Here is a 14,777-nt window from a genome sequence, read left to right on the forward strand (position 1 = left end):
TCTGCTGGGGGGGCTCTGTTGGGCTTGGCCTGACTTTGGTGCCTCCCAGGCCTAGTTGGCAGCATTCCCTCTTCCCTCTCTGTTCTTTCCAGGTTCTCCTGCCCCAATTCCCATTCCTTTGTTCTGCTTCCCTCAGTTGGTTTTCTCTTCTATGACTGCACCAATTGCTCCTCCCCTTTCTACCTTCTCCCTTCTTGAGTTCTATCCCTTTTTCTTCTCCAAGCTGTCATCCTCACTTTCTCCCTCTCTACATGGTTTCACTACAAATTGTAGCAATGAATCCCACAGACTAATTATGTGCTGTGTGAAGAAGCACTTCCTTTTGTCTGTCCTAAGTTTCTGAACAGTTTCATCAGATAATTCCAAGTTCGAGTGCTGTGGGAGAGGGAGAAACACCTCTCTCTCCACCCCAAGCATAATTCTATTAGCCTCAGCTGTGTATGTATTTGTCCCTCTTAGCAGCCTTTTTTCAAAACTAAGAAGCCACATACACTGTAGCCTTTTCTTGTAATATAATTGCTCCAACCCCCTGATCCTTCATTGTCTTCTTCTGCATCTTCTCCACCAGTACAACATCCTTTTTGAGATATCCAGTCAGGAAAACAGTTGCAAGGTGTATCAGTGAATTGGCTTAAGGGAGTGATGCTAGAAAAGCATGCATAACCCATTCATTATTTTGATTATTATTCATTATTTTCATTCAATTATTTTCATTATTTTCTCAATCTAGATTGCCCTGCACTTTAAAACTGCTATTTGCCCCAAACAGATTCCTATACTGTGCTTTAAACTTAAATGAACAAAAACTTAGGAAATCCCACGAAAGTATCTTGTCTAGTTTTGCTCTGAATAAGCATAACTATTTCATCACACAGATATCTGAAGATGAAAAATGTTTTTTTAAAAAAATCAAATTATTGAGGAGTAAAATATACATACCTGCTTGGTATTCGACTTCATAGTAATGTAGGAGATTCTTGCACAACAAGTTATCTCGCAAGTCAGGCAGATAGGTGAAATCCAATTCCCATTTGTGTGTCGCACTGAGGTCTTTCAGAACCAGCCAGTCACATCGTTGTAGCTGTTGAAATGGAACTCAGCACTATAGGTATCAAAGTGGTTTTATCTATGCCTTGCAAAGTGTAATGCAAATGTGAATATGAACAAGAGAAACTCCTACAGAGTGTGTGAGTATGCAAAGAGCACTGCTAGCTCCAGGTTTGGGGGGAGACTTTGAACAATCAGTGGGCCTCTGAGGCTCCTCAGAGCTCTCAGTAGAGCCCTGTAAACAGTGAAGAGCAGGGAGGACAGAATCCATCCCAACAGGGCCAATTGAAGAGAGCAGCATGCACTTGGCAAACACTTTGATGTAATGTCCAGCCCACCTAACCAGTGGCCTACTTCCCTGCCATCTGTTTCTCTCTGTTGTAAGGGAGGTGTCCTCCAGGATACTATTCCTGAGGAGGCTGTGTGATTTAGGGCACAATCCTATCCTGCGCTGGAACAGGCAACCCAGGAGGCTTGCACTGTATCCAGCGCAAGATAGGAGCCATAAGCAGCTTAGCAGTTTAGAGGAAACATTTCCCCTTACCTCTGGGTAAGGGCTGTTGGCCCCAATGGGTCTCCTTGGACTTGTGCCACCTCCTGAACTGGCACAAGCCTGAGGAGAGGAGAGCAGAGCAGCTTGAAGCTGCTCCGTTCTCCCCAGGTACAGGGGTTGGGATCCAGCATAACTGCCAGATCACAGCCCCGCCTCCCGCTCTCCCCCTGCCCACCGCACGCTCCCCCCTGCCCAGGAACGCCTCCCTCCCTCCTCCTCCCCGCCTCCCCCATGCCTACCTTTCATCCTTTCATCAGTTCATCCAAGCTGACGCAGGGTGCTGGGAGGAAGCTGGCGCAGAGGCTTCCGTCAGCCTCCACAGGCCAGCGTTTCTGGGAGCGCCGGCCTGGCTTCCTCCCGAGGAGGTACAAACGGGCCCAAGGTCCAAGTCCCTTGGGCCAGCCTGTTAGGATTGTGCCCTTAATCCCATATAACTGACAGTTTGAGTGAAAGTAGCCCAGAATCATGCTTGTTAACAGGCTACAAACAGAGGTAAAGGAATCATGGTTTTTTCTTTTGTGTTTTCTATATAACACAGTGGTGCCCAAACCCTGGGCTGCGGGCCATTTGCGGCCCTCTGGGACCCCCAATCTGGCCCGCAGGAAACCCCCAGTCTCCAATGACCCTCTGGCCCTCTGGAGACTTGCTGGAGCCTGTGCTGGCCCAGAACGACTCCACTCAGTGCGAGGGCGACTGTTTGACCTCTTGTGTGAGCTGCAGAATGAGAACTACCTCCACTGCTTGCTGTTTCACATCTGTGATGCAGCAGCAGCAGCGAAGGAAAGGCCAGCCTTGCTCTGTACAAGGTCTTTTATAGGAGCTATTGCAAGACCTTCATTCATGCATATAAGTTTAATCTCTAATATATTCATTTATGTAAATTTATTCAAATTTTAAATGTAAATTAATTCTTTTTCTCCCAGGACCCTAACACAGTATCAGAGAGATGATGTGGCCCTCCTGCCAAAATGTTTGGGCACCCCTGATATAACATCAACCATAAGGACATCTCACTACAGAAAAAATTCATAATTGCCTGCTCTGGACATTACAGTGCTTGGGAAGAAGAAGAGAAGTCACTCATGCTTTCTCCCCTCTCCCCCCTAATACCTGAGTGTAATGTAGGCCTGTGCACCTTATGACCTATCCAGCAGGACATTGTAGCCGGATCAACCTCTCGGTTTTTGCAGCCACTGGCAGACACCAAAAGCAAGATGGTTATCAAGCTGCTGGTGGAATACCATGTCTTTGTTCAGCTTCCAGGGTCACAAAATGTGCAGGTCTTCTGCAATGTGTGAACTTACCCTCACTTTGAAATAGAACACAACTCTCCTATATGTTTACCCAGTATCATTTCATCTCCATTATTTCAATGACATTTCCCAACAAACAAAAAAGGGTAAATGGGCAGATGCATCTCCTAAAAATCCACTGGAAATTTAATTGTAGCTGACCTACCAGCTTTATCAGTGGCAACGCTTGTGCAGTCCAGAAAGATTTGATGACTCGGATTTGAGCTCGTTGTGAGAGTGGCAAGTTACAAAGAAAAGCCACAGTGAGGCACTGTATTCTACAAAGATCTGCTACTTCCTCCAGGGTTAATGCTTCAGTCTTGTTCTGATGTGACAAAACAAGGTATCCCAGGTTACATTTCTAAGTACTGAGCTGGATTCTGAATATTATCATTTTATAACTTTTTTCATTGTTAATGCAAATGATAATTTTTAATATTTAAATCAACTCTATCAACTTTGGAGCAGAGGTGTATTCAGAGCCCACAGTTGCAAGTCACAAGAAGAATATAACAAATGATGTCCACTCCCCCCCTGCCCCGTCCCAGTGATGGGCCATCACTAGCCTCCATCACAGATGGACATCACAGTGATGGAGTGATGGACCATCTAGCCCATCATTCTCCTCTTCCGAATTCTTCCTCTTCCTTTTAAAATCCAGAGTGGGAGGAGAAAGAACAATTGAGGAAAGAGGGCAGATTTAAATTGGTGCCTTCAACTAATTAGCTGCCTGAGGTGACAATCTAATGGATGGGCCCTGTTCCATATCCTTAAGAAACACACTTCAAATGTATACACCTCACACCTCATGGATGGGCCCTTTTCCACATCCTTAAGAGACATACCTCAAATGTGTGTCAGGGAGAGGGACAGGGCAGTTCAAACACACACACACACACAACTTAAATAAACCATAATCAACATATTGACACAAAAATAAGGCCTGAGGCCTGAGTAAACTGAAATTCAAAGAAAAAAAATCCTATCAACAAAATGCACTACTCTCAGAAGATAAGTCACCACACTGCTTTCTCCCAGTTTCTTTAAATGGATAAGCAAAAATCTCTTCAAAACTTATTACTATATTCTTTTTCCTCTGTGATTTCATTTTTGGAAAGTTACCTTCCTAGGTGATTCAGAGACGAATCCTGTGCTAGCTGGCGCTGGGCTAGCACCAGGAGGGCACCCAGCCTCCACCGCTCGGCAGTCGCACAGACCGCCAAGCGATGGAGAGGAAAGAGGGGGTGGGGGAGACGCTCCGGGGAGGCGGGAGGAGGGCAGGGAGGGGGCAGGGAGAATGCATGTCAGGGAGGCAGGAGGTGGGGAGAGGATGGGGGAGTCATGCCTGGGGGAAGGAGCGCCATTGCAGGGCTACTCCCTTTACTCAGGGGAAGGGGACAAAAGTCCCCTTTTCCTGCGGTGCCACTCACAGCTGCCATGGGTGAGGATGCAGCAGCAGCCATTTTCGTTACCGCCACCGCCACTTGCCACGGGAGTTCAGGATTGGGCCCATCTCTCCTTCAGTGTAACAATATCACTCTTGCTTTCTCTGCCAGTCTAGTCCTGAACGAGTCCTTTCACCAGTCCCACATTCTATCTCAAAGGGATATTGCCACCACTCTGCTTCCCACCCTACCTCCACTTCCCCCCCCCCAAGCCTTTAGACCAGGGTGTCAAACTCATTTCGAAGAGTGGGCAGAATAGCATTCATGGCCAGAAGTGACATAATTTAACTTAATTTAACCACTGTGGGCCAGAAGTGACATAATTAAGCCAGAAGAGATGTCACTAAGCAGATGAGGGCCATAATCTGTTCTCATAAAAAGCTGTTCATAATCTGTTCTCATAATCTGTTCTCATAAGCTACAGTAATTAGCTGCAAATGACAGAAGAGAAAATGTGCAAATCTTGATTGTATTTTCAAGTTATGAGCCCAATTATCATGATAGGAGACCCAGGGCCCAGTCCTATCCAATTTCCCAGTGCCAGTGCAGTGGTGCCAATGGGGCATGCACTGCATCTTGTGGTGGGGAGGCAGTCACAGAGGCCTCCTCAAGAAATGGGAATATTTGTTCACTTACCTTGAAGCTATGTTGTGGTTTTACCGGTGCTGGAAAGTTGGATAGGATTGGGCCCCCAGTTAGCACAATGGCTGCCCTCTCAGCAGCACCGTTTCTGCTACAGCATCATTTTGCAGCTCAGCAACTGAGAGGTGCTCTGTAAAATAATACCTCCAAGAAGCACCACTGCTTAAAGGACAGCTCTGGGAAAGTCCAATTATGTCAGATAAAGAGCTTCTGGGGGCCATATCTGGTCCATGGGCCTTATGTTTGACATCCCTACTTTAGACCATGAATACGAGGAAGAGAAAGCAGGAGTTTGAGACAGCTGTAAACAGTAGCCCTTTCAAATATTTGAGAAACACTTCAAACCTTTTTGCTGTTCTGCTTTCCCGCTTTTGTTCTCTCAGTGACCTTCGCTTTTTCTAGCATGGTCTTATACATTTTCAGTCCTGTTGCACATGTAAGAACACAGACCGCCCGCCTAATGTCTGATCCTTTTGGCCACAAAGTCTTGAGCAACAATATAGCCCGATGAACCTATAATCACAATATGTATTAACATAAGGTATTTCTATTAGAATCATGATGCACAGAATGATATGTAGCTATGTCAGGAAAGCTATACATGGATATATCCATTTGGATACTGTTTCAGGTGAAAGGTGCTCCTGACCACCGCAGTCAGGTAAGAATCAGAGAACAAAGTCAAATCTAGAAACACAACCAAGCTGTGTGCTCAGTCTTTCAGGGGGAGTGCAACCCCACAGAATAGGTATAAAACTCTTCCATCCAAAGCATCAGCATTTCAGATAAGGATCACCTCCGTCTTATCTGGATTTAGCCTCAGTTTGTTTGCTCTCATTCAGATTACAATTTTCACTCTCTCCCTAAAATTAAATGGCTGGAACAAGAATATTGGTGGCATATCAGTTCAACTTCCACCTGGCCTCTCAGTGGTTTCATGAAGGTGTTAAAAATGGAGCCCTGTGGTATCTAAATTCCAGTGGCCATGTTCTCATTCTCTGAGACCAACCCTTCATGCAAGAGTAGACACCATCTATCTACCTCCCAGTCCAAACCCTGAGAGCTTCCCTAGAAAGGATACCATGGTTGATGGTATTCAAAGTCACTGAGAGACCCAGGAGAATAAACTCTAGGATTCAGGGTCATATTTTTTTCCATTATGAAATCATCAACAAGAGCAGCGGGCACCAAACCCAGCTCATGAGCAAGATCTGCACCTGTTGTAACCCTTCTCTCATGTGAACAGAGCTTATTGTTCCACCAAAGAGTCTCATATCTTCCTTTCTGATCTCCCCCAAACTTCGTGCAGAGCAGCAGCTTCTGCTGCCCATTGCTCCAGCAGGCTTCGCGCCTACATTCCCAGGCAGACACAGCTGCCCGGTCCAAACTTTGGGGGAGATCAGGAAGGAAGATAAGACGCTCCCTGTGGAATACTGTTGGCATCTTTCAGTCTCGGAAGACTATGGTATCGCGCTCTGAATAGTGGTTCTGGAACAGTGTCCTCTCCAGTGTGCGAAGCCTGGGTAAAGTAGATATGGAGGATAGACTGTTTCCCATGCAGCAAATCCCCCCTCTCCATCACTGAAATGGTCCAATGGAAAGGCAGAAGCCAATACCGTTGGTTCCAGCGGCGTCGCCAGAATGTGACTGTGTTCAGCCATGAACTGCCTCGGGGACTCCAGCTCCGGATTTTGCCTTGAGGTTGACTCCTGAAGCCTTTTCCATAACTGGATGTAGCCACAAGGCAGTGGAGGTTTGGGATCAGAGTTTTCCTTCTCTCAGATGAGCTGCCTTCCCAGGCTGATGAGTCCCATCTACCCTGTGGCTGTTTAGTTGCCTCTTACGACAAGTACAGCCAAACTGAAGGCCTATTTTTATCCCCCAGCCCCCAGGGGTTCCTCCTGTGGAACAGTAAGCTCTGTTCACCCCAAGGAAGAGATTTTTGGTGCCCAGTGGTCTCCAGTTTGGAGACCGCTGAACTAGAGCAACTAAAACACTTTCGATTCCATGCCAAGCCAGAACCCTGACTGGAATTTATATAAAAAAGGGGTGTCCCTGTATCTGCAGGGGATGCATTCCTCCCTTCCCTTCATTGATTCCAGAAACTGTGGATTCAGGGAACCCCACCCCCCCCCCCATTTAGTAATTTAAAAGCTTATAGCACTGTTTCTTCCTTAAACCCAGCACTGTAAGCCTATAGGTTTACAGGGCTTTTCAAGCTGCCTCTCTGCAGCCAGAACAATTTCAAAAAAGGAAAGAAGTCAACAGAAAGCAACATTAGTGCTTCCTATTGACCTGCTTTGAGTTTTTCAAATGTTCTGGCTACAAGAACACTTTAAAAAAAAATATCAACAGGACTTTTTCTGTTGACCTTCTTTGTGTTTTTCAAACTTTCCTGCAGTCAGAACACTTGAAAATACTTGAAAAAGGTCAATAGGAAACTCTAATGTTGCTTCCTGTTGACCTCTTTCCAGTTCTTCTTCTTCTTCTTCTTCTTCTTCTTCTTATTATTATTATTATTATTATTATTATTATTATTATTATTATTATTATTATTTTAGTGTTCTGGCTACCAGGAGTCAGCTTGGGTTTAAGGAGGAAACTCATTGTGGTAAGCTTTTAAATTACTAAATGGACATCCAGAGGAGTTGCGCGGAGGGATCCCAAATCCATAGATAAGTAAAACCCCAGATACGGGATAGACGGATATGGGGGTCCCCTGTATCCAGGACCTTGTTACAAAATGGTAAATTTGAAACAAAGTTAACTTGAAACTGGATAAATTGCTCACCCTGAGTGTTTTTTAAAGGACAGACAAACTGCTGACTCCTTCAATAACGTAGGAACCACTCCCTCTCTGAGGGAGGTATTCATCACCTCAGGCATGAAAATGCCTGGTCCCATCCTGGTGGATTTAATTATTGAGGACAGGTAAGGATGCAATGTGCAAGTGATAAACCTCAAACCCTAAGGTTATAATCCTACACATACTTACCACAGAGTCCCATTACGCCATTTCTGCATGTATGCAACAGGGACCAAATGTGTACACCTGTGGGCCAGGCAAAGATGGGTTAAACCAGAGTTTCTCAAACTGTGGGTCGGGACCCACAAGGTGGGTCACAAGCCAATTTTAGGTGGGTCCCCATTCATTTCAATATTTTATTTTTAATATATTAAGACTTGATGCTGCCATGGTATGTGACTGCATTTGGGGAAATGTTACAGAACTGTACTTTTAACAAGCTACTATGTTTATTCTTTTAACAATGATAGTAAATGGTACTGACTCCTGGGTAAGTATGGACAGGATTGCAGCCTAGGATTGTTAAAATTTTCCAGCTTGATGACGTCACTTCCAGTCATGACATCACTTCTGGTGGGTCCTGACAGATTCTCATTCTAAAAAAGTGGGTCCAGGTGCTAAATGTGTGAGAACCACTGGGTAAAACTCAATTACATTTACTTCTGAGTAGACATGACTAGATTTACACTGTATGTAGCCAGTTCACATGCTTAGGGTTCATCCTTCCAAGTAGAAAGAATATGGCTGTAAAATAGGTAATAGTTACCTCCTTGTGCATCTCTGTTAAGCTGAACGTAAGATGTTTATATAGACTCAGTTCTGTATCCTGGAATCTTGCTACATAGTTGAGAATAGATCTACAAGCACTTTGAAAATCCTTTTCATGCTAAATGAAAATGAAAATTACATCATTATGAAACAAGAAATTTTTTTGCTATTGGAAAATGTAAGTGCTAATGAAGATTTTCATTGAATTTGGGAAACTGCAACAGTCTATCCAACAGCTAGTAAAGAAAAGCACAATTATATTTATTTACAATTTGTTGAAATATTATTGTCTAGGTCCAGATCCACTGACTGACAAAGACAGCAGCACTTGCCTCAGTGAAGCTTTATAAGGCCACACTGTGCTCTGCGGCTCTGATCCAGTGGCACAATTTTCCCTGTTGGACTCGTATTAGGCCCAAAGGGGCATGCAGTCATACTCCAGCCTCAGAGCTAAGACAGTTTTCAGGTTCAGTGCCAAGTGTGGAGCCCTGCTCCAGCACATAGATGATCACTCAAGATCCGATGGAGGCCCTGGAACCAGAGCCACATCTCCTAGGAGCAGCGGAGGAAACTTGCCAGCAGGTGGGTCAGAGCAGCTCCAAATGGGCACTGTCATTATGGAGGGAAGTGGGTACGGTAGCTTCCAGATCCTGTGAGGCCAGGGCTGAGATTAAAAGCCTGGCCAGTGATGACAGGTTGGTAGTCTCCCCACCTTGTGATGCAGTAGCAGAAGAGGCAGGTAAGCCACCTTGAACTGCAAGCAGTGCCTTCTTGGAAACAAACCATGCTGCCCAACCAGCAGAGGATTCAGGTGCAACTAAGCCCCTCACTGTGGTCACTCTGCTAATGGGACCCAGAGCCACAATTCCACCCCCCAGTGCCTCTTTGACAATGATTTAGAGAAAACACATAAAAGCATCTTAGCATCAACAAATCACCTTATATATATGCAGCTAAACATAATATGTATATGCAACACTAAAGATATCTCTAAAACATGTTTAAAATATGTTCAGCCATCTTGGCAATGATGTAATGATCATCACCCATGTACTCAGGCCTGTTGTTTAAAATTCATTTTTGGAAGGAAGGTTTCATGATGATTCTGGGGGATGACTCAAGAGCAAGGGATAAAACTGTTTTGTTTTTCTCAGTTTAATATGACATGTAACAGAAACAGCTGATGGGAGGGTGATGGAGAACTTTGTCATGTATGGCAGCATTCAGAAAGCACGGATTTGGTTGCTGATTTGGGACATGGCAGAGAAAAGAGTACCATTTTTTTTTCTCTTCCTTTGCCAAAAGAGGCTTTTCATTTCCCTTTTATCTTTCAAGATTGAACAGGGAATTATTCCAACTTAACTAGACATGATCCTAAAGTGAAACTTTTGGCCTTTGCTTTATTTGAGCAAGTGGCGTGCAGGCAGGGGGGCAGAGTACATCACCAAATAGGTTGAAACCACAGTGGGGAGGTGGGCAGGTTTAGTGGTGCTGGTAGTTCAATTTTGATCCAGCTTACAGCCCCCTCCCTGTACACCACTGTTTTTGTAATGGAGAAAAAAAGCATCTATTGGTTTTCCTCATTAAAAATAGTGTTATCTGAATGAAAACTATGGTGGGGATGAAGAACTAAATTCCCCTTTCCAACATATTTTTGGCCCATTTTGTGGGCCGCCATGTTAAAATAAAACAGAAACCAGAAGTCTTGCTTTTGTCTTTGGGGTTACATCTAGTTTAATTTTGTCTGCTGCCTATTTCCTGTCTCCCTACCACTTCAAACTATATGTATTTCTTTTGACCCCTGCTTTTTTCAACCAGCAATCTCAAGAAAGGCTTGATGTAGCTATTTGCTGCATGAATTATCTATACACTGAAGCTGCAATTTTCCCAATAACCCAAAAAAAAAAAAATTCACAGGTAAGAAGTGATGCAACATACCTGTCCATAAAATTTTCTGTGCGCATACTTGCTCTGAACATGATATGCATAAACCCTAAGTGCATCGGATTCATCTCCTGATGTGAGTACCACATTCAGTTTCTTTGACAAAGAATGACTAAGGAATATATTGAGGTAGTCCGTTTGGAAGGAGGTCAGCCCAGTATCAGAGATTATAATAAAATAAGGATAACTTTCCTTGAGGAAAACCTGCCACTCTGGTGACAAACAATTAGAAAACTCTGTATGAAGAATGACATCAGTGTTATGCTCCAGGTGTTGAATTAACAGAGTACGTAGGAAAAGTAGATCTGGGAAGTTGAAATAGATGTGTTCTACTTCCTGTAGAAAACAAACAAAATGAAATTATTCCTGGGAAAAATATGAACTATAGTTGAGGGCCCAATCCTAACAGACAGCTGTGCCACTGGACCTCACATTTCAGTGATACAGTGGCCTTTCCAGCATCGCAAAATGTGATTCACTGTGGTACGCAACCAGGCCACTGCTGGAAACAGTGGAAACACACACACACACACACACACACAAATAAAATATACTGTCCATATCCTCCATGGATTTGTCCAGTTTTCTCTCATACGAGAGCCCAATCCTATCCAACTTTCCTGAGCTGCTGCAGCTGCAATGCAGCCCCAAGGTAAGGGAGCAAACGTTCCCTTACCTTGGAGGCATCAGTGACTGTCCCCCCACTATAGAATGTAGTGCACACCCCATTGACACAGCTGCATCAGCACTGGAAAGTTGAATAGAATTAGACCCTGAGCTAGTAGACACCATCCCGAGTTTGTGGTGATAATTATGCACTGAATCTTTTATTTGTCTTGAATCTAGATTTTGCAAACTGAAACAATGCCAACTTTTAAGATTCAATGTGATGCACGCTTTCCTGGGAATGAGCCCCACTGAACACAATGCACTTATTTGTGCATACATACGCATATGATTGTGCTGTATGTTTATGTACAATGATTGAGAAGCATATACTGCAAGGTTTGACTGTAAGAATATGTATCCAGTATTTTAATTAGGAAAGGTATAAGAACTAATAGGAAGAACGGGTTCATGTGTACTGTTTTCTTTGTGAAATACTGTCAGGAAATCTGAAGAGACACCATCTACACTATGAGGACTGCCTACATCCTCAGTCGTTAGTTGCCCCATAGTAGCAAGAGAAAATACACCTTGTGAAAGACATTTCCACTGGGTACTGATTAACATAGAAATAAACTGAGGGTGTCTGAGATAATCTCCCACTCTACTTCACATATTCCCTCCTGGTCTTAATATTTGCTATCTGATGTCCTAACTAATACAACTTGCAGGTGCTTATATGCATGGGTGTCTGGAGGGCAGGAGGTCTGGTCTAGAGGGTAGAGCCTCCGTCTGCCTGAAGATAACATCCACAAGGTCGCCAGTTCGAGGCCACCGGCACCGTGCGACCTTGAAGCAGCTGACAAGCTGAAGCCGAGCTATTTCCATCTGCTCTGAGCGTGGGAGGATGGAGGCCAGAATGTGAAGCCAGATCGGAATGAAACACCTTGAATGTAGCGGTTCTTGAAAGAAAGAACCTTCTTTCAATTGTAAAAATCCCTGTTTAATAAGGGATTTAAATAAAAGCCTGCCTATGTAAACCGCCTTGAATAAAGTCTTGAATAAAGACCAAGAAAGGCGGTATATAAATACCTGTTGTTGTTGTTGTTGTTATTATTATTATTATTATTATGGGTGTGTGCGTGTGTGCGTGTGTGTGTGTGTGTACTTATACTTAAGTTTATATACAAGTGTATGTCTGCTTTCCACAGGAATAGTGGAATATCAAAGGGCCTTTCCAGTGCTGGCATCAGGTTATCAAGCATCCTAGGGAAAGCTCTGCAGTGGACCTCCCATGGCATACCCTGTCTGCCTCTGATGGTACACTGGGCACCAGCACTGCAATTGGTACTGAAGATTCAGCGGTTGACCAGGCCTACGGGCCCTCCAATGGTCATGGCCAGCCAGTGCTCGGCCTGACTGACCTCTGATGCTATCCCGGTCCATTCCATGAATCATAAAGCATAACCAAAGTCATAATTAGTACAGAAAGATTTTCAAGAATTCAGTCCAAAAGCTCCTATCATAACCAACATAACATGATTTTCCTGAAGTATTGAAATTGTGTAAAAGGAAAATAAAGGACATTTATTATCATACCTTGAAGAATACAACAACGAACTTTGCTCCTTTTTTAATGAAATTGTTCAAAAAACATTCCACTGAGTAAACAAAGGTCAAATATGGTTCTTGATCACATAAGTATCTGAGAATTAGTGAATCTCCATCAATCACAAAAAATTCAGATTCTACAAAGTCATTCAATATGCTGACATATCTAAAAGGAAAGCAACATCCAATAAATACATAAAGCAAAAGGTGAAAAAGGAATCATAACTTTCTAAAATGTGCAATTTATCATTAAAAAACAGAAACTACAATTCAGCACACCAGCCTACTTCAAAAATGAATCCTGTTTCTTTTATTTTAGATTAGTTCTTATCTCCCCACATGAATCTCTAAATGTAATGGACATGCCCTCCAAACTTCAACCTTTGAAATGCAATCCAATTCAAGAGCTGATCTGGTCAACAAGGAAGGTATGAACACACAAACAAGATTCACTTTTGAAATTTTCTAATTAGCACAGGTTTAGTTCAATGATTAGCGATATGGAAATGAATTAGGTAAGCAGTGGGAACCATAAACCCCATAGGCCCTGGTAGGAATAATGCTCCTGAGCAAATGGAGTAAGCTTACTTATCCTGAGTAAGCCCTCCGTGCAACTGGTTTCTAACTTCATTTTCACAAATTAAGTTTTTTTTCCCTTGGAAAGAGGAAGCAGGAATTCTTTACTCATTAGTGTTTTTTTTCCTAACTTCCCAAGGGAAACTATATGAAAGTTTCGATAAATCTATTGGATTTCAAGATGAACTGATGGGAATTTGTCCATCACTATTTTTACTACATCACTTTTCACTACATCAGGTTCTGTAAATTTTAATGCATACTATCAACTGACATTTCACTGTATGATATAATTGTGTTGGACAAGCAGCAACTGTTACCCTGCACATGCCTGATCTCATCTGATCTTGGAAGCTAAGCAGGGTCAGGCCTGGTTAGTACTTGGATGGGAGACCGCCTGGGAATACTGGGTGCTATAGGCTTATACCATAGTCTTTCAAGACTGAAGGTTGCCAACCACTGCATATACAGAATTTAGGGGGATTTTCTCCCTTAAAAATTTATATGTATTGTAATGGAAGATCAGAAGATTATCAGATGGATGATATGGTGTTGACAGCTATTTCCATGTTTTGACAGCTGGTTGACAGCTCTGGGCTGCCAGCTATAATCAATCAAGGCCAATGGAAACCTGGATGGACACCTGAGCTTCATTTGAGCTTGATGGGACTTTGAATGGACATGGACTGAAGAGATGGCTCACCTGAGCCTAATTTGGACTTAACAAGAGGCTAACAAGGTAGCTCACAGTTGAACTGCGTTTTGGATAATGGGACATCCAAGGATAAAAGGCAGCTTCAGAAGGAGCAAAGCTACCTGACCCAGACCTACTCTACCTGACCAAGAGGGACCCTGACCCAGACCTATGGGACACGGAGGGACCAGGACCTACGGGAGAAGGGGACTGCCAGGACTCTGCTGGAGGACACAGAAGAGAGGACTGCCAGGACCCTGCTGAAGGAGACACTCTGCTGGAGAGAACACACTCTGCTGCAGTGGGCTGCTACGGGAAGGGTTGGACTGGGAAGACTGGACTGTGCTTTGGAGATTAGATTGTGGACTTGGACTGGAGGCTTTGGTCCTTTACCCACTGAGTTAAGTGGAGTTTTGGGGAGGGAAAGCTTCTGGACAAGAGGAATTGCAGGGAGTGTCTGTGTTTATAGCAATAAATTTGGTTAATTGCTATAGATAAGGAGTTGTGTTGGTTTCTTTGCACACCACAGCTGTTTCTTCTAGAGATAAAAAGAGGGTGTTAATTAGCCAAAAACCGGGCATTGGGAGACAGAGAGTAATTCGGATGGGACATGTATATAAATGAATCCCTATACTTACTTAGCTTCAGATAAGAATCTCCAAATAAATTCTGATAATTTCTTCAGAAATGTTTTATTTTTTTGTAGTCCTAAAATGTAAAGACACAACCAGGAATTTAATTAAAAACCATCATATATTATCACTACAAATTAAATAGATTCATGTAAACAATT

At 43.5% G+C, this 14,777-nt stretch overlaps 1 protein-coding gene across 6 annotated transcripts in view; it reads right to left on the reverse strand.

The window, feature by feature from the left end:
• The window catches only part of LOC136655307 (probable ATP-dependent RNA helicase DDX60), a 60,806-nt gene that overhangs the window by 44,441 nt on the left and 1,588 nt on the right, over positions 1–14,777 (reverse strand). For all 6 annotated transcript variants that reach the window (XM_066631636.1, XM_066631635.1, XM_066631633.1 and 3 more), the window contains exons 3-9: positions 14,623–14,692; positions 12,703–12,880; positions 10,492–10,833; positions 8,552–8,671; positions 5,325–5,492; positions 3,059–3,217; positions 940–1,081 (exon numbers count right to left, since the gene is read on the reverse strand). In XM_066631636.1, coding sequence (XP_066487733.1) covers positions 940–1,081; positions 3,059–3,217; positions 5,325–5,492; positions 8,552–8,671; positions 10,492–10,833; positions 12,703–12,880; positions 14,623–14,692 — 1,179 coding nt within the window. The remainder of the gene's footprint in view (positions 1–939; positions 1,082–3,058; positions 3,218–5,324; positions 5,493–8,551; positions 8,672–10,491; positions 10,834–12,702; positions 12,881–14,622; positions 14,693–14,777) is intronic.

Source organism: Tiliqua scincoides, chromosome 6, assembly GCF_035046505.1.
Source record: "Tiliqua scincoides isolate rTilSci1 chromosome 6, rTilSci1.hap2, whole genome shotgun sequence".
In the NCBI taxonomy this organism is placed as follows: Eukaryota; Metazoa; Chordata; class Lepidosauria; order Squamata; family Scincidae; genus Tiliqua; species Tiliqua scincoides.